This window comes from Herpailurus yagouaroundi, unplaced genomic scaffold (assembly GCF_014898765.1).
Source record: "Herpailurus yagouaroundi ecotype Mexico unplaced genomic scaffold, PumYag 201, whole genome shotgun sequence".
Lineage (NCBI taxonomy): Eukaryota > Metazoa > Chordata > Mammalia > Carnivora > Felidae > Herpailurus > Herpailurus yagouaroundi.
Window position 1 is genome coordinate 7,117,573 of NW_024412432.1, and position 23,239 is coordinate 7,140,811.

At 42.4% G+C, this 23,239-nt stretch overlaps 1 protein-coding gene across 2 annotated transcripts in view; it reads left to right on the forward strand.

Annotated features, from left to right (window-relative positions):
- Positions 1 to 23,239, forward strand: part of FRMD3 (FERM domain containing 3) — a 306,916-nt gene that overhangs the window by 232,020 nt on the left and 51,657 nt on the right. For both annotated transcript variants that reach the window (XM_040450325.1, XM_040450324.1), the window contains exons 11-13: positions 2,228 to 2,302; positions 2,626 to 2,694; positions 10,583 to 10,707. In XM_040450325.1, the coding sequence (XP_040306259.1) occupies positions 2,228 to 2,302; positions 2,626 to 2,694; positions 10,583 to 10,707 (269 nt within the window). The remainder of the gene's footprint in view (positions 1 to 2,227; positions 2,303 to 2,625; positions 2,695 to 10,582; positions 10,708 to 23,239) is intronic.

The window sequence follows — 23,239 nt, forward strand, 5'->3', positions numbered from 1 at the left end:
GTGTGTGTGTGTGTGTGTGTGTGTGTGTGTGTGTGTGTGTGTGTGTGGCGGGGGCAGGTATGTCTGGAGCAGGAGCAGGCATATCCTCACAGGGGGAGGAGGGTGCCGTGGGACTCTGTCCCATGTCAGCACAGTTGCTGGGGATTTGTATCCTCCTAGAGCCCAGCTGTGGCCAGCAGCCCACACTGCCTGTCCCGGGTGTGGGGAGCTCCCCGGTGTGGGTCTCATATGCTCCTCAGGGCTCCCACACGGTCTTCTCCAGGCCCTCCCTTGACATGGAATCACCCTCCCCAGGATTTCACCCCCTCCCCTCCCATCTCCGCTCCTCATTTGTCCCCAGCACCCTTCCCTATTGGCTCAGGCTGTTGGCAGAGGTGGAAGGGAGAAAGGGCTCCTTTGTAAAAGTGTTACTATGGCTTTCCATTGTCCTGAGGAGGAAAGCCAAAATCCTTAATGACAACAGCTTAAGGTCAGGTCCTGCTAAATTAGGGGAAAAAATATATGTATGTGGGAGTAGGTTTATAATAACAGTAATAATGACAACAGGGGAAATGCACATCAAATCTTTTTAGTTCTTCAGTGCTCAGGCTCAGGGCTTTGTGCCTGCTGAGACTTCCACCCAGAACACTGCCCACCACTTGCCGGGTTAATACCTTCCCACCCCTGGATCTCAGCTCCAACCCCTGCCCCCAGACTGGATTAATCTCTCCATCCTGTGCTCTCATTGCATCATTTCCTTCATGGCCCCACCACCGCTTGCACTTTACAGTTATTCGCTTATGTGCCTCGTTTCTAGATTAATATCCATTTCCCTTCTAGACCGTACAGCTGAATGCAGAGATCATGTGACTTCTCTTAGCGTGGGGTGTGTGGAGCAGGCTAGTCATTTGGTTAATAATTGCTGAACAGATGAATGAAGGCTTCAAGATGCCCGGGGGTGGGGATCACTGCCTGCATGGGGAGACTTCTAACCACAGCCCTGGCTATGTGCAGGTCTTTGCTCAGCATATTATAGATAGATAGATATAGATAGATATAGATAGATAGATATAGATATAGATACAGATATATCTATCTATATATTCTATATATATTCAGCATATTCTATTTATGTATATCTATATATAACATATTCAATATATTCTATATATTGTTCTATATATAGAACAATTCTATACAGCATATTGTTCTGTGTGGTTTTTCTAGTAAGATTTTGTGACTCTCAGTGTTTTAAGTGGTCCTGAACTCTTGCAGACCATTCTTTCTAATTTGGATTTAGTTGCATGAGGCTTAAAGTGATTGATGGAGAGGCAGTTTAGCTGTCATAGCAATTTAGTGCCCTGTGCGTGGCCTCCAGGCAGCCCACGTTCTCATCGTTTTGTGGTTTTGTTCGTGTTTACACGTGTGTTTACAGTGTTCTCAGAGCTGCTGAATCAGTGCTTGGCTCGGCTTCTTGTTCTGCGTGTATCTTAGTCATCTACCAGCCTGGGTTCTTTTAAAGGGCACTGGGTCATGGTGACTTAACCAGAGAATATTCAAGCCAGTGACCATTTCCACGGTGACATAGGCCCTTGGGTCGTCTTTCAGGCAGTACACAGTAGGTGGGTTCTTTGTGACCTGGCGAGTGACCTGTGTCACTGGTAAGCTGTTTTCTGTTGTAGCGTTGGTTCAGGCACAGGCAAGAAAGTGCCCTGGCAACCGGGAACTTGACACCATGAGACATAATGCGTCTTCTCCATATCTTTCCACTGGAAATTGAGAAAGAATCCCCTCCTTTTTTTTTTAATTTAAATTTTAGTTCACATACGTGCAATATTGGTTTCAGGATAGAATTCAGTGATTCATCACTTACATACAACACCCAGTGCTCCTCCCAACAAGTGCCCTCCTTAATCCCCATCACCCACCTAGCCCTGCCCTTTGGCTCATCAGTATTACCTGGTCCGGTCTGCAGGTCATGATCCAATAATGGATTATGAAACCATATGTGGGCCATCACTAACATTTAGAAAGAATGAAGAGAGATAACAGAGTACAATACCCATAGTGAAGGTAACTGTCTTTTGGTGGAACTTCTCTTTCAGGTGTGTGTGCCTGTGTGCACGTGCTGAATCATCCAACAGCATGCATTTCTTATAGTCCAAAATACCCAAGTACTGCACTTTATAGCATGTCTCACTTGGATTTGCCAATATCACTACCACTTCTGTTTCGCTTCTTTTCAAAGGTATGCGAAATCCAGTCAGATCAAGACTGTGTCAAGCAGCAAGATATTTTTCAAAGGAAGTAGATTTCGATATAGGTGGGTACCCATAGTTCCATATTGGTGATGGGTTGGGGAGGAAGCAACCATTTACTTTTTGAATATTTTGCTTGTAAATCAGGGCGCTTTGACTTATCCCCCTGTTTTGGTTCTCCCTTTACACTCTACTCATGTCTTACACTCATGGGGCCCCCTCAAATTCCATAGTAACTTCTCGTGTAGAGGGAAAAAAAAGCATGGATTTCTAGAGTGGATCCGACTGTTGGGAAGTTAAAAAAAAAAAAACAAAACAAACACATGTGCACACCCCTCCCCTTCTGCTCTGAGTGTCTGTGCACAGACATTGTGTTTGTCTTTTGCAGTGGTAAAGTTGCCAAAGAGGTGGTGGAGGCCAGCTCCAAAATCCAGAGGGAGCCTCCGGAGGTGCACAGGTGAGTGGGTGGCCCTCAGGGCTCTGAGAGGATTCTGGGATGGACAAAAGGATTTCAAAGCTTGCTTTGCCAATTCCTCTATAACAGGAAAGGGCATAAGGGTACCAGCTGCCTGTGCCAGTGTCCTGTTGGGCACATCTTGTTCCAGGCACAATACCCTCGTCATCCTGGCAGCCTCTCGGGGGCAGACTTGACAGGGCCACAGTGTGGGTACAGCTTGACGCTGTTCTGAGTTCCTTGCTCTGCGGGGAGTCGTCGGCTTGATTGGGCCCGGAGCGAACACTACCGGTGTGTGTGAGGCACAGCAGTGTCACCTCTTGGCTGAGTCTGCCGACCTGTCCTCTTAGAGCTGCTCTCTGTTCCTGCCTCTGTTCACCAGACACGGCCAGTCCCCATTGGCCCAACTTCTAGGCTATTTCACACGAGGAAGGCAAGGGTGCTCATCTCTCCTAGGGCTCCTTACCCCCAGAGGTCACTCACAGAAATGAGGAACTTAGTGATTAGCAGTTCAAGGGTATGCATCTTCATTAATGTGGTAATATCTCTGATTCTTAGGAATTAAATATTCTCTTGGTCATGTTGGACTTCATGCCACCATGGTACATGAACCATTGCACATGAAGCCTCAAACATGCTAAATACATAAATCTGGACATTTTCGCCATGACACTCCCCATTTTGAAGGCAAATGACCTAGGTCATCCTAGGTTATGTTTTTCAGGAGATTCCTACATACTGGTTGGCACCTGTTCCTTCCCCCTCTTCAGACTTGGAGGAGGCTCCAAGGAGCCTGCTTGGAGGAGCATAAGGGATTATCCTCAGATTTGCCCAGTCTCCTCTATTTCCAGCATGACCCAGTGAGCTGGCTGCCTCTTGCCTTATTCCCTGGGTTGCTGGTCTCTTGGAAGTGTGGCTGAGCCAGCCTGGCACGGGCCTCCAGATAGCACTTCTCTCCCACGCAGGGGAGCAAAACTACAGTTGGCACAAGATCCCATGCAGACGTGTGTAGAGAATGATTCATTCCTGGTTTGGGTGGCTCAGTGGGAAGCTGTCATGGGCATGTCAGCAGAAGTGGTCTTCCCTGCTTTGAGAAGCAGGAGAAAGCTGTCAGGCTAGGGAAGCCGGGACGCCTTGGCTGGGGGCACCTTAGCACAAAACTGTTCAAGTCTTACAGCCTACCCATTGACAACACTAGTCTTTTATTTGTATTTATTTAAAAATAGTCTGTATATTCCCTCTTCTACTGTAAATTATGGTTACTCAGTGAAGCAGAAGTGAAAAAGAGGAAATGGTAAAATGTATTATTTGAACTTTTCTAGATTCTTTGGGCCAGAAATGACCTTAAGCATCACCTAATTTGATGCTTCTATTTTATAGACAAGGGAACTTAAGTCTTGGAGAAGTTAAATGATTTATCTGAGGTCATAAATTTTTTTTGTGTGGCAAACCTAAGCCCACATTGTTTTCTTTGTAGCATTTGTCCCCCCTCCCACCTCTGCCCAGGAAACCTCTGGCATTCTCTTAGAAGCTGGGAGGCAGAACCACCCCAAGGGCTCAGCTTGGGTTTTGTTCTTGTAGCTTGAAGTATGAGTGTTTGATCTTAAAAAAAAAAAAAGAAGAAGAAGAAATACTTGATGCCGGGGAGTTCTCTTGATAGCACAAACACAAAGAAGGAAACTGTTTTTAACAAGGTACTTTCAGAGAGACGTATTTCAAATACTTAAGACTTTCCAAGAATCCCATAGTTACCATATATAGCTGGTTAATGAGATCAGAAATAATTTGAAAAAAAAATTTCTCCTTTTAATTGATGTTTGCATTACTTATGGAAATCAAGGATTCCTACATTATGGCTTCTCAAGCCTTAACTTTGACAGGAATCACCTATGGATCTTGTTAAAGTCAGATTCTCATTCATGAATCTGGCATTTCCATTGAGTCCTAGGTGATGGCCATGTGGCTGGTTCATGGACCACACTTTGAATAGCCAGGATGTAGGAGTGAAGGGAGTAGAGTGACCACAGTGAGAATCTTCTCCTGTAGTGGACTGAACCACCAGGGGAGATGGAAATGAGGCATCAGTCAATTTATAGTTTCCCTTTTCTGGAATCTTCTAAAATCCCCCAGGATGTTACTGCAAACAAGGACCTATAGGCCCTTAAGATACTGGTTCACATGCTATTTCTTTCCCTTACACTGACCCCTTTTATGTGTATGTGAAAGTCTGTTGAGCTCACATCCTCAGGACACGTCTCTGGTCCTCAGCTTTGGCAGTGTCTCTCGAATCTCTGACAATACAGGGAGGAATTTGTTTAAAGTAATGTTACACAGCAAGATGTGGGAGGAAAAGGCTTGTGTCTGTTTTGGTCATCTACATATCACCCAGCACCTAACACAGACAGCACTTGGCTCACAGTAGAGGTCAACGCATGCTTGTTGAATGAATGTATGAACCAGGAGTGTGGGGTGACAACAGCATGCCTGCAATTTTCTGAGACCTGAGATCTGTCCAAGGTGCTGCTCTGGGGACCTCGGCCTCCTGGGAGGCAATAGTGTGATCGGAGCCATGGAGATATACCACTCTCAGTAGCAACTTCTCATTTCTTCCTAGTAGCCATTTGCATGGTAGGAAATTGTTTCTCAACAATTATTTTTAAATTATTTTGGCTTCTTTGATGTGGCTGTCAAAAGTGAGAGTATAGTAATGAATTCTTTCTCTGGCTGTGTTCAGAGATGCCCACTCCTTTAGTTAGAATGGTGACGGTAAGCTTTCATTTGGTTGTCTTCCCTCACACCTGAGATTGTACTCTTCAAAGAATGACAAGTTCATGGACTACTCCTTTTTCTGATGTGTGTGTGTTTAGAGAGAGGCAGCAGAGACAGACTGAGGACACTGTCTTGGGATTATTTTTGGTTTTTCTCAAAAAAAAAAAAAAAAAAAAGAGAGAGAGAGAGAAAGCTAACTCTCATGATAGCTCATTGATCTTTGCTGATGGCAAGATCCCCAAGCAAAGCTCTCCTGGGCTGATTACTTGGTGAGAATCACCCATCCATGTCAGGGGCCCAGTGAGGCAGAAGGAAGTGTGAGCCCCCTGGGCATAGTAGCCACCACCAGGGGACACATAGAGGCAGCGTTTGGACCTGAAATGAGCACCTGTCTAGGGGTCATGAACGGGATCTCATCTTGGTTGTATTGCTTACAAGCTGTGTGGTCTTGGGTAAATCTCTTAACTTCTCTGATCATCACTTTACTCATCTGTAAAATGAGATTCAGAATATTACTTTGCCCAACATCTAGGCTTTGTTATGGGCATTAAAATAAAGTGCTTTAAAAATTATAAAGTGCCATACACACATGAATTGGTGATGTTATTATTCTTGTCTCTCCTCCAAAGATGGGCAGCTAGAATTTGACAGATGTGTCCTCATTAAAGCTTTTTCAGATGGAGTTTTGGTGACAGGCCAACACCACTTCCTCCACCACAACAACTGCTGGAAGATTCCACAAGCCTTATGTTAGTTGCTTGAGTTTATGCCATCAGTTTTTGAAGCCAATCTTAGAGTATACTTGCAGCTTCCAAAGAAACCTTTCTACCTCGATAGAATTCCTAGTGATCGTTTCATTGGAAAACTGTTCTGTGCTAAGTACACACATGAGTGGGCTGCAAAGGGGGTCAGTCATTTTGCAGAATCTGTTGACGGGTGGATTCTGAGAATGGGAAACATGGTACAGACCCTCAGCTGGCTTGGGGAGACTCTAGCCAGAGAAGCTGTTGCATCAGGAGATCAAGTGGGAGGGTAGGGTGGGAACTGACTGGGATATTGGCGTATGTTTTAGAAGACTGCCCGACACAGCAGAACCTCATTTAGCCAGAGAGCAGGACATTAGCAGTAGTGAACAGAGTCCTCTCTGGGGCATTGTAGGATAAATCATGCAGAAGGTGCAGAAAGGCAGTGAGGAGCACAGCAGAACCTCTGGACTGGGGATCAGGTCATCTGAGTCTGCATGTCTAAGTGTCTTTAGTCAAGTTCGATAAGTTCACCAGGTCTCGGTGTCCTCATCTGTGAATATGGTACTTTTCTTGCCTGTCTTACAGGTACACTGAGGAAAACAAGTATGGTAAAGTGTATAAAACTGATTTGTAGGGGCGCCTGGTGGCTCAGTGGTTGGGCGGCCAACTTTGGCTCAGGTCATGATCTCATGGTCCATGAGTTCGAGCCCCGTGTTGGGCTCTGTGCTGACAGCTCAGAGCGTAAAGCCTGCTTCGGATTCTGTGTCCCCCTCTCTCTCTGCCCGTACCCTACTTGTGCTCTCTCACTCTGTCTCTCAAAAAATAAATGTTAAAAATATAAATAAAACTGTTCTGTAAACTATAAAAGGGGCCATCAAATTCTGGTATTATATTCATTATTAGTATAACTATGCTGGCAGACTCTTGCTTTATTTTCTTTTAAGTTAATTAATTAATTTATTTATTTATTGAGAGAGAGAGAGAATAAGTGGAGGAGGGGCACAGAGAGAGAATCCCAAGTAGCACCACACTGTTAGTGCAGAGCCTGATGCGGAGCTCGAACCCATGAACTGTGAGAACATGACCTGAGCTGAAGCCAGACACTTAACTGACTGGAGCCATGCAGGTGCCCCTAGGGCTCTTGCTTTAAATGAAACCAGGATCAGTTGGCACCTTCCAAAAGGTTGCAAGAAGAGAGGTATAAAAAGGTAGCCTGTAGTCTACAAGAGTTGGGAGACAAAGGGTGGGAGACATTCATTTTGATTCTAATTTTGCTTAAGCTAACCCTCTAGCTGCCCGACTGCCCAGCACCATGGTCTGGAACCCTGGATTCTTTGTGCTCTAGGGAGACCTCTAGTTGTGCCCACCTTTGGGTTTATCTGATTTTTGCACTTATCACGGAGGCAGTGTTCCTCTCTGAATCATAGAACTGGAGAGTCTCAGGGTTGTAATCAACTGTAGCAGACAGACCCTAACCCCCCTGACCCTGGCCATAGGACTCCGCTACAGTTTGGCAGCAGAAGCCTGTGAGTATGGGCCCTGAGTCAGCATCCTCCTGAGCAGCCCGTGCCCTACAGGCTCACACCTGTGAGGTCACTCTCAGTGACTTCAACCTGTCCCAGGCAATTGCCCAGACATTACAGTGTCGGTAGGGGGCAGATGGCAGGATGCTTTACAACTTCAACTGAAGAATGTTGGGAGGGGGGCTGCTGTGGAGCCCTCTGTACTCGCTACAGGTCCTTCTTGATGATATGTGGTAATTTCTGGGGGATGGAAATGCTGCCAGTCAGCCGGCGTGGGTGGTCAGAGGTGGGCAGAGCAATTCAGAGTTTGTGCAACAATGGGGAATGGGCTTTTCTGAGGTCAGAAAGCTTCATGGTCCACACAAACATGGCAACAGGTGCTTCGCAGAGCCAGAATCAGAGTTTTGAAGGCCACCGGGCCAGAGGAAATCCCATGAAAGCTCAAAATCTGAGGACCCATCACAATAAAAGATGGAACTGCTCATGGTAGATTTTAATGTCCCTTGTTACTCTTTCCTTCCTTCCTTCTCCCTGCAAGGAATCCCTGTCTTCACTTCTTGCCCTGTCAATCCCACCATGCTTGCTGGGATGTGCCACAGGCATCTCTTCCCCTGGGAGGTCCTTCCTGGCTCTCCCCTCAGCCACCGCAGGGTCAGGTGCCCCTCCTTAATGTTCCTGGGGAATCCTTGGCCATCAGTCTCGTCCATGAGATACATATTTTTCCAACTGTGGCTGTAGCGCATTGATGAGTCATGAAATGAAAACAGACCAGCACTTTAAAGAAAATGAAATAGAATGGGGGGAAAAAAGTGAATCAAACATAACAAGAGTTACTATTGTTGCACAAAACATTCACTTTACCTGTATGTCTCTCTGTGAGTGTGTACAGAAAAATGATATAAAAGATATTTCTTTTTTTAATGTTTACTCATTTTTGAGAGAGAGAGAGAGAGAGAGAGAGAGAGAGAGAGAGAGAGAGATAAAATGAATGGGGGAGGTGCAGAGAGAGACAGGGACAGAGGATCCGAAGCGGGCTTCACTCTGATAGCAGCAAGCCTAATGTGGGGCTCGAACTCACAAACCATGAGATCATGACCTGAGCCCAAGTCGGACACTCAACTGACTGAGCCACCAGGCACCCCTAAGTTATATTTCTTAATGTGGGTCTCAGTTAAAATGTTTAAAATCATAGTTGTAAAGAGTGAGTTACATAAGGCAAGGACCATGGCTCACCAGAATGTGGCAGACCATCCACTACATATATATCAACTGCAGAATAAGTGATTGTAGAGTGAAATAATGAAGGACAGGACTCCATGGTTAAGCAAGTCCTCATAATTTTATTTTTCCAGCCAGTGCCAGCTGTGGAGGGCTTTTTACTCTAGATACTGCTAGATTCTTCTCCTTTCCTGTCCTGTGCCAAATAGAAATGCCTGAGTTATAAGGCCGTCCCCTTACCAGCCGGGGAACACCCATGCCAATCTGAAATGGCAGCTTATGTCAAGCCAGGATTGCATTCAATTTACGCCAGTTTCCAACGTGAACAGCCCTTAGTAAGATGCCTCGGGAGGCGCTGTAAGGCACACCAGGATGGTTAGATCTGTCTCTGACCTTAAGGCACTTGTCAAGGTGGGGCTGATTAGTACACCAATAATTACAGAGAGATGGAAGTGGCAAGTGCCATGAGATGTGAAAGAAGGGAGAGCAGTGTGTGTGTGTGTGTGTGTGTGTGTGTGTGTGTGTGTGTGAGAGAGAGAGAGAGAGAGAGAGAGAGAGAGAATGAGAATATGAATGATTATGTGTTGTGAAAGCCATCCAAGGGGGCATCAAGAGGTAGGAGACATTTGATATCATCTTTGAAGATGGGTGGCTTTTGGTTTGGAGAGGAAACATGAGGAGGGAAAGGTGATGCCCCACCAGAGATGCCCCATTTCCCTGTATGACAGGGCAGACAGCTGGTCTCCCTGCAGCAGGCAGTGTAGACGGGCTTCCTGCTATCAGCCAGTAGTTTTGACAAGACACTTGTACATTTTCTTTGCCATCTGCTGCCCATTGCAGTCAATGACACGTGTCTGCTCCTTTCAAAATGAAAAAAGAGCTTCTGTGCCTGGCTGATGAGAGGGGTGTGAATTCAAATGGGAGTATTAAACACTGATATTAAATGTTAGACATCCAGCAACAGCAAGGTTGCTTAAAGCCGTAGAACTCCTGTACCGTCTGTCTGGCAGGGTTCTGTCTTCATTTTTGGTTTTTTTGGTGGTTGTTAAATTACTTTGAGCCATGCCTTTCATTCACTTTTCTTTTTTAAAAAATTTTTAAAATTTATTCATTTTTGAGAATGACAGCACAAGTGAGGGAGATGGAGAGGGAGAGAGAGGGAGAGAGAGAGAGAGAGAATCCCAAGCAAGATTCACACTGTCAGTGCAGAGTCCAATGTGGGGCTTGAACCCATGAAACTGTGAGATCATGACCTGAGCTGAAACCAAGAGTCAGATGCTGAACCAACTGAGCCACCCAGAAGTCCCCACCTTCATTTACTTTTCTGCATATCTAGTTCAGTGACACCTGCCTCCCATGTCTTTATCAATGCCCATGCTGTCACCTTGCATGCCCAAATCTGGTAACATATGGGGAAGTACATTTTCAGTCACTGTGTTGCATTAGAACACAAGGACATTTTGTCAGGACCTTAAGGTTAAAAAGTTTGGTGCATCCTAAGTGTTATGTTGCCTTTACCACTGGCCTAATCCATTGTGTGAGTCCAGAGACCATTCCCAACCTTGGTAGCTGACTGAGATGGAGGGTCTGGTGTTTGCAACAGAAACCAACACCCTGGCGTGTGTCTGTTTTCAGAGCCAACATTACTCAGAGCCGAAGTTCCCACTCTTTGAACAAACAGCTCATCATTAACATGGAGCCCCTGCAGCCCCTGCTGCCTTCCCCCAGTGAGCAGGAAGAGGAGCTTCCATTGGGCGAGGGTAAGTACCCTTCCTTCCGGAAGCTGGCACTGCAGCCTTACCCTGAAGGGATGAGAAGGCACCCATCCTGGATACCTGGGCAATGGTTAGGGTAGGGGATGGAGTGAGTCATGAATTGTTTCTAGTAAATAAACTGTTTGCAGCTGGAAGTCTGCATTATATTGAGAGTCTTACTAGTTTCTCCCAGAGAAAGTTCACAGATACAAAGTATTCCTAAAAATTATGTGTTAAAGCAGTAATGGTGTTAGACCCCCCACTCTCCAGCATGGTAGCCAGTAGCAATGTGTGGCTGTTTGAAACCTGTTTAAATTTGTTAAAATTAAAAATTCAGTTCTAGGCACATTAGCTGCATTTCCAATGAGTAGTATAGCCGCATGTGGCTAATGGCTACCATCTTGGAAAGGTCAGACCAAGAACATTTCCATCACTGTACAAAGTTTTCCTGGATGGTAAGTTTTTATTATAATCATAATCAAATTAATGGTTGTAAAGAAATCTCCATAAGTGTCTCTATATTGGTCATTCTGTTCTGCCTCAATATTTCTTCATACTTATATTCCCTTTTCCATAGGCCTTTCTCTGATAGTTTTGATACAAGCTAAAATATGTATGGTCCACTTCAACTCAAAAGTTGTATTTTTAAGGACTATAATATGTGTGTGTCTAGGCTTTTTATTTTTTCTCTTTTAATTTTTTGGTTTTAAGGACTTTACTTACTTCAGAGAAGAATCTCCCCACACTGCTTGCTGTAGATGCCTGGTGAGGCAAATCTTACATGCTAATTTCAGTGTATTTTCAAATACACACAAAATAAAGTTACGGAAGCCTGAACACAAACATAACATGCTTTTCCCTAACATTAAGTGGCTTGGGTTTCATCATTTAAAATTAGGATACTGAGCAGCTTCAAGAGGGCAGGTCTCTCTGTCCCCAAAAGATCACCTTAACCTGCAGCTTCATTTCAAGGATTCTGTCCATAGGGGAAAACTCTTCTGCCTGTAATAAGAGTGTGGCTTGGGATACAAATACTCTTGGGAGAGGTAGCAGTGGCTACTTGACACTGAAGTGTAAATAATTTTAGTAAATCTTTTACCTGTAAGCAAGTTTAATGGTGAGAAGGAGAACCAGATAACTGGATGGCCCCAGATTCCACGTGGAAGGAAAGCACACAAAATAGGAAGGATGGGGCCTTAGGGGACCCAGCTGAGCCACAAGATGATGATAAGGAGAATGTCTTTGTTATAATAATGGCCTGTACTCTGTCTTAACTAACTCTGGAAGTTCCATGCTAAATGAGTTGTCTTAGCCCAAGGATCTCTCAGTCCATGGTGCCTGTCTACATTTTCCAGCACCCTCTCTGTTTTCATATGGTTTTCAAGTGAAATAAAAGCAGCTTTCACTTCTGATCACCAGTGATGTTCTTCTGGGCTTCCTCTTGTAGAGAAGGAAAAATTCTTCCCCTTCAAGGTCTTTCAGCTGGGCTAAGATTTAAATTATGTAAGACAAATTAATGGGGGAAAAAAAACCCTGAAGTTTTATTATATATGCACAGAGACCCCAAAATGAAGTTGAGACCTAAATAAGTGATCAGGAGAGGCACTTTGTATACAGTTTATTTATTAATTTTTAAATGTTTATTTTTGGCGGGGGGGGGAGAGAGAGAGAGAGAGAGAGAGAGAGAGAGGAAGCCAGCGGGGGAGGAGCAGAGAGAGAGGGAGATAGAAAGTTCAAAGCAGACTCTTTGCTGACAGCAGAGAGCCCAAGGTGGGGCTTGAACTCACCAACCATAAGATCATGACCTGAGCTGAAGTCGGATGCTTAACTGACTGAGTCACCCAGGCACCCCTATATATACATTTTAGACAAAGAGATAATAAATCTGTGAGGTATTGATAGGATAAAGAAAACAGGTGTTTGGGAGCTTTAATTAGGGAATTCTAAGCAGAATTTAGGCTGAGGTTGTAGTAGTTTGGAAAAAAATAACAGGGTTTGTTTCTATAGCTTTCTTGGCTACAAAGTCCCTACCTCGGTGATAAGAATGTTGTTTTACTTCCAATTCAGGGAAGGTATTTTTCATATGGGAGATGTGTTTCCTGCTTTCTGGGGGACAGAGGAGGGTCTGAGTGTCCTTGCACTGTTTTTTTTTTCCCAAGTAACTTCAATTCAAAGTAATTAATATGCACCGTAGTACATTTGGGCGGCTTGCCCTGGACCCCTACACTCTCACATACCTGAAAATCGCTTTTGCTGGAGGTCATGATTATTCCAAAGTTGAATGGGGAAGAGGAAGGGAAAAGGAACAATCCAAGCCTGGAATTTTGACTGCCTTGTCTACAAAGATGGAAACCTAGATGGGAATAAAGGTTCCATCAGGAATATGGAAGTCAGGCCACTGTGGCCCCAGGAGTCTCTCCAAGGATATAATAAGGAGCTGGGAAAGCTTTCCCCTGGATCCTTTGCCCCCATTCAATTAAAAACCTCCATTTTGCTCCATTTTCCATAAGGAGGTTCCACTGCTAAATCCTAACCTTGTCTTTAACGTGAACACCGTGGACAAGAGACACATACATTACAATTAACTGCAATAAAAATACAAATGTACATGATGTGAGATAAGAATCCATAAGCTACTTTTTCAATTTTTTCCAGTGATTTTAAAGAAGAATCTTAAGTTCTTTCACCAGCTATAAAGTCAAACTGATAGGCTGCTCTCTTTAAAAGTCCAAAATGACTCTATAAATGTCTAATAAAAATTTTTTTATTAGACAGTCTCCTTATGAGACATCTGGATTTTGAAGCTCAGGCAAACCCTATCAATCTCCAGGATATAGAATGAACTTAAAAGGAAGAGAAGTAAAAATGACAGTATTGTTGAATGTCCAGTAGATGGAATGACCTTCTCAATCTAGAGAAAGAAAGCAAAATCATTTTAGGTACCATGAAATTCAAAGTTATGATTCCTCACAGTGAACCTAGTTCTGTGTTCTTGATACCATTATTTCTCAGTTACTATTTTAGAGTCTGATTCTGCTCCAGGTATCTTGTCTTTGAGTATCAGGCAATGGGATTTAGACAATCCATAGGGATAAATACTTACTTGACAGATTTGTATTTCTCTGGTATATAAAGAGAAGAGACACAGAGAACACAGCTTTAAACAAAGATGTTTCCACCTTTGTGAATGGACTTTCTTGGCATATACAGTGTGATTAATTTAGTTTCATCTTTGCATTTTAATAGTTCAGTGCTTTTTATGCCTGAGCAACAGCCAAATTGAAAGAAGCTAGGAATTCATTCATTCCTTAATGCAGCATCTATGATAAATACAACAGATACAACTGGTAGACCACACTTAGCATGTGCAGGTTACTGTAGCCTATAAAGATGAAGACACTGTCTTCTTGAAGGCTTACAGCCTGTTGGGGAATCTGAAGCAGAATCACAGAGGTGACAAGTAGGTTCTGCCTCTGCAGATTGAAAGTGCACTCACTTTTGTACATGCCTCATGAGAGATCAGTGCCTCATACTACCTGGAGAGTGTCTTGTTCCCTTCTAGTCCATTTAGAGTGTCTGACATAAAATTGGTAGGCCAAGGAATGGGGTGGGTGAGACTGACAGGCAGAGGGAATTGTGAGTGATCTGGTCTGGCTGCATTGATTGCTTTGGGGAAGAAAGATCAGGGGATAAAGCGAAAGGCAGGTTAGAAAGTTAAGAAAGGATCAGATCATGATGGGTCTCTATGACTTGCCTGGAGAGCTTCGACTTTAATCCGAGGGCACTTGGGAGGCCTTGGAGGATTTCAGGTGTGGGAATGACCTGATTGGAATTGTGTTTTATATCATTTGTGGTGTAGAGAGGACAGATTAGAGGCAAGTATGGCCGAAGCAGAGTTTTTCAAACATCAGCACCATTGACCTTTTAATCTGGGTAATTTTTTGTTGGGCACTGTCCTGAACATTGTAGGATGGTTAGCAGCATCCTTTGCTTTTACCCAGTAGATGCCTGTTGTATCCCACCTATCTCAACAACCAAAAATGTTTCCAGGTTTTGTCAGATTTCCATGGGGAACACATTTGCTCCCTGGTTGAGAATCTCAGGTTTGGAGGCACAGAGACCACACAGGAACCATAGCAAAAGCCCAGAAAATAAATAAACAAGGGCTGAACTGAGGCAGAGAGAGTGGGACTAGGGAGGAAGCAGTGCATCCACGCTAGTCAAGTGGTAGAGTTGTCAACACGGGGTCACTGCTTACATGGCAGGTGAGCAGCCCACGGACTCCTGTCCAGGTTCTGCCCTTGTTTTTGAGACTCGGAGTGAACAGTTCAGTCTCTTTAATGATGAGACCGTAGAGGCATAGGAAGGCTTAAGTGACGTGTCAGTATCACACTGGGAGTCCATGGCAAAAATGATTCCATTTGGATATTGGAGTCATTGAGAGAGTTATATACTGTGCATTGCTTTGTTGAGCTTCAAACATGGTGTGGAGAGTGGACCTCACTATTCCCCAACTCCGTAGAGTGGTTCAGATTCTGATTCGGGGGAGTTTCAAATCACACATTTTGGAACTGGATCCATGAACAGGCCAAGGCTGGCAGCCTGAGTTCTGTTACAGGAGTTGTCTGGCTAGGAATTTTTTAAAAACTGGGCTGGGAGAAGAAAGAAGTTCTTAACCCTGACCCTTGGAGGCACCATGTCTGTGAGGTCCTGGGAAGGTCCTGGCACCTTGTCTCACATGGGTGCCATGGCAGTGGCATCTGTGCTGCCATCATGACTCTCTGGGGTTATAACCACTCATTTGTCTGACAAGCTCTTTTTATTCTTCCTAGAATTTCATGTTTCTCAAAGACAGCTGTGGAAAGCATTATTGCCCAGATTAGCCTGGTGGCGCTTTGGGAAAACGTGTGACCCCAGTCATTCCTATGACAGCTGGAGGATTAGCTCTGAAGTTGGCTGTATCTGGGTAGAGACAAAACAAAACCAGTTCCTAGGCACCACTAGGCAACAGGAAAGTTGCTCAGATACAGGACCCAAGTAGATGAATGCTATATGGCAAACTTTCTATGGGAAAGGCAAACCATTTGAAAAGTGCCATGTAGAGCTTCTGAAAATTTCAGGAGAAGAAAAATTGTTAAGTAGGAATTGTTCTGGGTAAAAATGACATTTTAAGGAGTCATTAATATGAATAAAATCACGCTCAATATGGAGTAGGGTCTCCATAGTGTGGACAGCAAAATGCTTGTGTGTTTTATTTGTGGAGTGTACTTTTTGTTATAGAAATGCTGGATTATGGTAGAGAAGGTGAATAACAATCTTGCAGGACTTGGTAGCTGGCAATTACTGACACCCAGTGAAAATCATTCTTACCTATGACAGCAGTGGTGCAGGCTGGCATAAATGAACAGGCAGGGAACCATGCTTTCTTCCCCTTGGTAGAAAGAACTAAATAAGAGTTGAAAGTGTTTGATACCCTCCCGCTGGCAAAACAAAAGCACAGTGGCGACACCGGAATTTCTATAAAGGAGTGTCTTCGGGATGGCAAGGTGGTTGGATTGAGGGTGGCTTGAAGCTGCATTTGCATATGGTTGAGAATAGATCTATACCAAAGCATAGATAGAAATTAAGGAGAGTGGTAATACTAGCTCTTCCATGCCACCATTTATCTGTTTGTGTGTGTGTGTGTCCCTGTAAATGTCTCAGTGTGTTTGTGCATGTGTGTTCGAGTGCATGCATGTGTCATGGATGTGGCTCTGTGTGTGGAGGGGTGAGGGTACATTTAAAGGGTTGTTTACAGTGTTCAGCCCCAACCATAGATTGCTTACAATGATGTCATTGAAATTCTAGGAAGTCTGTGAATCTGTGAAGGCATTCCGAGCATTTAAAAGGCATATTGTCCTTATCATCAAGCATGCTGTACTCTTGACCCCACTCCCTTCAGCCCAGCACAGAGCAGGTGCCCTTTGGGACCTACTGCATTTTCCCATCTTAGGGTCTTTCTTTCTCTTATTTTTATTTGAATATAGCTGACACACAATGTTACATTAGTTTCAGGTATACAGTATAGTGACTCGACAAGTCTATGCATATGCTGTGCTCACCACAGATGTTGCTACCATCTGTCACTGTGCAATGCTATTACATTACCATGACCTTATGCTCTGCCTTTTATTCCCTGACTTATTCCTTTCATAACTGGAAGCCTGTATCTCCCACGCTCCCTCATCTGTTTTGCCCATACCTCCCCCAACCCTCTGGCAACCATCAGTTCTCTGTATTTATAGGTCTGATTCTGCTTTTTGTTGTTGTTTGTTTGTTTGTTTGTTTATTTATTTATTTATTTATTTATTTATTTATTTATTTATTTATGGATTCCACATAGGGGAGAAGTCCTATGGTATTCGTTCCTCTCAGTCTGATTTATTTAACTTAGCATAATACCCTCTAGGTCCATCCGTGTTGTTGCAAATGGCACAATCTCATCCTTTTTATGGCTGCATAGTATTCCATCACACCCACACACCTCCCACATCCATACACACACACACACACACACACACACACACACACACACACACGCCCCACATCTTCCTTATCCATTCATCAGTGGACACTTAGCTTGTTTCCATATTAAAAATAATATTTTTGTTATTATTGGATATTAAAAATAATGCTGCAATAAACATAGGGATATAGGGGCACTTGGGTGGCTCAGTTGGTTAAGTGTCTGACTTCAGCTCAGGTCATGATCTCATGGTTCATGGATTTGAGCCCTGCGTCGGGCTCTCTGCTGTCAGCACAGAGCCTGCTTTGGGTCCTCTGTCTCCCTCTCTTTCTGCCCCTCCCCCATTTGTGCACGCGCGCGCTCTCTCTCTCTCTCTCTCTCTCTCTCTGTCAAAAATAAATAGTTAAAAAAATAAACATAGGGGTGCATGTATTTTCTCAAATTAGCATTTTTGTTTCTCCTTGGTAAATACCCAGTAGTGGAGTTACTGAATCTTATAATATATCTACTTTTAATTTTTTGAGGAACTTCCATACTGTTTTCCATAGTGGCTGCACCAATTTACATTCCCACCAACAGTTTACAAGAGTTCCTTTTTCTTCATATCCTCACCAATGTTTGTTATTTCTTGTTTTTTTGAATTTAGCCACTCTGACAGGTGTAAAATGATATCTCACTGTGGTTTTGATTTGCACTTTCTTGATGATTAGTGATGTTGTGTTCTTTTCATGTACCTGTTGGCTATCTGGATGTTTTCTTTGGAAAAATGTCCATTCAGGTCCTCTGTCCATTTTTTAATTGGATTGTTTTTTGGGGGAGGGTGTTGAGTTGTGTAAGTTTTTTATACATTTTAGATACCAACCTTTCATCAGATACATCATTTGTAAATATCTTCTACCCTTCAGTAGATTGCCTTCTCCTTTTGTTGATTGTTTCCTTCACTGCACAGAAGCTTTTTATTTTGATGTAGTTCCAATAGTTTATATTTACTTTTGTCTGTGTGTGTGTCCCTGCTTGTGTGTGTTTATTTTGCTTTTGCTTGCCTTAGAAGACATGTCTAGAAAAATGTTGTTATTGCTGATGTCAGGGAAATTACTGCCTGTGCTCTCTTCAAGGATTTTTATGGTTTCAGGTCTCACATTTAGGTCTTTAATCCATTTTGAGTTTATTTTTGTGTATGGTAAAAGAATGTGGTCCATTTTCATTCCTTAACATGTAGCTGACCACTTTTCCCAATACCATTTGTTGAAGAGACTCTTTTTCTAATTGTATATTCTTGTCTCCTTTGCCATAGATTAGTTGACCATAATCATGAGTTTATTTCTGGGGTCTCTATTCTATTCTGTTGAACGATGTGACTATTTTTATGCCAGTACCATGCTGTTTTGATTACTGCAACTTTGTAGTACATCTTAAAACCCAGGATTGTGATAACTCCAGCTTTGTTCTTCTTTCTCAAGGTTGCTTCAGAAATCCTTATTATTATTTAGTATTATTTGTCCTAGTTCTATAAAAAAATGCTGTTGGTATTTTGATAAGGATTGCATTGAATCTGTAGATTGCTTTCGGTAGAATGGGACATTTGAACAATTTTAATTCTTCTAAGTCATGAGCATGGAATATCTTTCCATTTTCTTGTGTCATCTTCAGTTTCTTTCATTAGCGTTTTATAGTTTTTAGGGTATAGATTTATCACCTCTTTGGTTAAATTGATCTTTACGTATGTTTTTCCTTTTTGGTGTAGTTGTAACTAGGGTCGTTTTCTTAATTTCTCTTCTACTTTGCTATTAGTACCCAATTAGTACTGATTAATACCCAGTTTCTTCATATTAATTTTGTATTCTGCAACTTTACTGAATTCATTTATTACTTTTAGTAGTTTTTGGTGGAGTCTTTATGCTTTTCTGTTCATAGTAGGTCATCTGCAAATAGTAACAGTATAACTTCTTCTTTACCGATATAGATGCATTTTATTTCTTGTCTGATTGCTGTGGCTAGGACTTCCAGTACTTTGTTGAATAAAAGTGGCAAGAGTGAACATCCTTGTCTTGTTGGTGATCTTAGGGGAATAGTTCTCAGTTTTCCCCATTGAGTATGATGTTAGTTGTGGGTTTGTAATTTATAGCCTTTATTATGTTGAGGTATAGTCCCTCTAAACCCACTTTGTCGAAAGTATTTTTTATCATGAATGGATGTTGAATTTTGTCAAATGCTTTTTCTGGCCTCTATTGAGACGATCGTATGATTTTGATCCTTCATTTTCTTAATGTAGGATATCATATTGATTGATTTGGAGTCATTGAACCGTCCTCGCATCCCCAGAATAAATCCCATTTGATCATGTTGAATGACCCTTTTAAGTGTTGTTAAATGTGGTTTGCTAATATTACGTTGAAGATTTTCATATCTGTGTTCATCAGGGATATCAGCCTATAATTTTGTGTGTGTGTGTGTTATCTTTGTTTGGTTTTTGTATCAGGCTAATACTGGCCTTACAGAGTATATCTGGAAGCTTCCCTTTCTCTTCTATTTTTTGAATAATTTCAGGAGAATAGGTATAAACTCTTCCTTCAGTGTTTTACAGAATTCACCTGTGAATCCATCTGGTCCTGGACTTCTATTTTTTGGTAGTTTTTTGATTACCAATTAAATACCATTATTAGTAATCAGTCTGTTCAGATCTTCTGTTCCTTTCTGATTCAGTTTTGGAAGTCTGTATGTTTCTAGGAATTTATCCATATCTTTTAGGTGGTCCAATTTGTTGGCATATAATCTTTTTGTAGTATTCTCTTATAATCCTTCATATTTCTGTGGTGTCAGTTGTTACTTCTCTTTTGTTTCTAATTTTATTTATTTGGGTCCTTTCTCTTTTTTCCTTGATAAGTCTGGATAAAGATTTATCAACTTTGTGTTTCTTTTCAAAGAACCAGCCCTTGGTTTCGTTGACCTTTTCTATTGTTTTTTAGTCTCTGTTTCATTTGCTTATTCTCTATCTTTATTATATCCTTCCTGCTACTCACCTTGGGCTTGTTTGTTCTTTTTCTAGTTCCTTTAGGTGTAAAGTTAGATTGTTTGAGATTTTTGTTTCTTGAGGTAGGCCTGTTATTACTGCATATTTCCCTCCTAAAACTGCTTTCACTGCATTTCCAAAATTTGGACTGTTGTGGTTTTTTTTTTTAATTTTTTTTTAACGTTTATTTATTTTTGAGACAGAGAGACAGAGCATGAACAGGGGAGGGGCAGAGAGAGAGGGAGACACAGAATCTGAAACAGGCTCCAGGCTCTGAGCTGGCAGCACAGAGCCTGACGCGGGGCTCGAACTCATGGACCGTGACATCATGACCTGAGCCGAAGTCGGACGCTTAACCGACCGAGCCACCCAGGCGCCCCTGGACTGTTGTGTTTTCATTTTCATTTATCTCCAAGCACTTTGTGATTTCTTCTTTGATTGCTTTGTTGACCTACTGGTGGTTTAGTGTCATGTTGTTTAGCCTCCACATGTTTGTGCTTTTTCCAGTTTTCTTTCTTCTGATTGATTTCTAGTTTCATTATGGTCAGAGAAGATGTGTGGTATTATTTCAATATTCTTAAATTTATTGAGACTTGTTTTGTGGCCTACATGTGATCTCTTTTGGAGAATGTTCCATGTGCACATGGAAAGAATGTGTTTTCTTTTGTTTTTGGATGGACTGTTCTGTATATATGTTATGTCCATTTGGTCTAATGTATCATTTAAAGACACTTAATGATTTTCTGCCTGGATAATCTATCCATTGATGTAAGTGGAGTATTAAAAGTCCCCTAATATTATTATGTTATCATAAATTTCGCTCTTTTAGTCTGTTAATATTTGTTTTATATATTTGGGTGCTCCAGTATTATGTGCATAGGTATTTACAATTGTTATATTCTCTTGTTGGATTGATCCCTTTATCATTATGTAATGTCCTTGTCTCTTATACGGTCTTTGTTTTAAAGGCTATTTTGTCTGATCTAAGTAAGTATTGCTACCTCAGCTTTGTTTCATTTTCATTTGCATGGTAAATGTTTTTCCATCCCTTCACTTTTCAGTGTGAATGTGTCATCAGATCTGAGGTGAGCCTCTTATAGGCACATACAGATGGGTCTTGTTTTATCCATTCCACCCCACATGCTAATCCTTCAACATCATACCAGGCAAAGCCACTCTTACACTACACAGTTGAACCAGTCACATCACCGGTGAAGCCTCTAACATCCCAAGGCTGCTATGGGTATGCTGCTTATGAATTCCTTCTTCCATTCTCCACTGGGTCTGGTCCCCTCCCTGCTGATCTGATATGAAAATTCTCCTCCTTCTTTTCTCCCTCTGTGGGGTTTCATGGCTCTGGCTCAGACAGATTTAATCTCTTCTCATAGCTTCAGTGTCTTTCTTCCCTGCCATTTTCCCCCTTGTGTTAAGTAATTTCTTCCCCTGGCTTAGCATATATCAGGATATGCACTAGGAGTGACACACTGGTCTTTTTTGAAATTTCTTTTATACTGTATTCCAGCAAACAGTAGGAGCTGTTCATAAATCCTGTGGAACCACCTTTCCCCCTGTGGTCGCTGCTACTTGGTGACGGCAGATCAATTAGCACCAGCTCTAATTGCACTTGTCGCTGCCGCAGGGTTTGTTTTTATTTTTTATTATAAAACTGATTATGATCTAGAAAATTTACAAAGTTCTAAAACAGATAAAAATCACCTCCCAGATTGTCCCACTTCCTAGAGACAATCAATGTTAATGTGTTAGCAGTTTCCTTCCCAATGCAGTTTAATGCCATCGCAATCATCTCATGAGCATAGTTTTTGAAATTCCTGCTTTGTTTGCTTAATGTCGAAACCATCAATGCAAGAAGACATATCATAAATGAATTGGGAACATATTTAGCACAAATGCAGACACATGGACTAATATCCTGAATAACAAGGTACTCCTGAAAGGGCTATTTCAAGCATCATTCCAGCACTATGCAACTTTGGGCTCTCTTGAACTTTTTCATTCAGTGGCACCCACAGTTTCCCACTGCTGATAGGCATATGGCAGCCACACCTGCTTCTGTAGGAGCTAGTCGCCTTCCCAGAGCAGAGGACAGCTTCTGGATGTATTTATAACTGCGGTAGTGGATTAGCAAAGTCAAAATTCAGAATCTGTTATCACATCTATTGAGTTCTGGAAGAAAGAACCACAGCTTGTGTCAGCCACTCCGTTGGGGTAGAGATGCCAAGAATCACTCAGGGGACGAGATAAAGGCCTTGAGCAAGCTCTACAAATTCACATTTGTGAGCTCTTAAAAGCTTTTCACCTTCCCTTTGTGTGCCTTTCTCTGGGGTTTGTTTCATCTTGGGAACTTTAGTTTCTGGTATCTACTGACTACTCAAGCACTCCTAAGAGTTTTGCTCACTTGAAGGAGATCTTTGAAATTTTAAACATTTACCCTGCTGTAAGGAAGCTAAATGCTTTGTTTCTGATGTGATTTAAGTGTGTTTTATCTTGCAAGGATTTTATATTTTGCATCACAAGATGCCAACAGTGTGCATCATCTCAGGTCTATAGTTGGCTAATTCCCATAAACTTTATTTTACAAAATACCGTATTCCTCAGTGTAAATATAGCAGCAATTCAGGTAGCTGCTCTGTTTCTGTATTGATGCCTTAGACAAATGGGGAAATATGAACTCTGGTCTTGCCACCTCCACCAGGCAGGTAGGTGACCATCGACAAGATGCTCCACTTTTTGGAGCCTCATTTTTCTGGTCTATAAGGTAAGAAGAGTGGCCTTGAATACCACTCAAATACTTTCTAGCTCTAAACTCAATTCTTTTGCTTAATATCAAGGCCAAATTGTAAGATATGGCTTGAGGTCTTTTACAGTGTGAATGGGAACTTGGGGACAGGAATGTTTTTCACAGCTTTTGGAGGTAGACAATGGTCTCACAGACATCAGCAAACTATGGCCTATGGCTGGCCTACCGCTTATTTTTTTTTTTCTTGGCCCAGGAGCAAATGGTT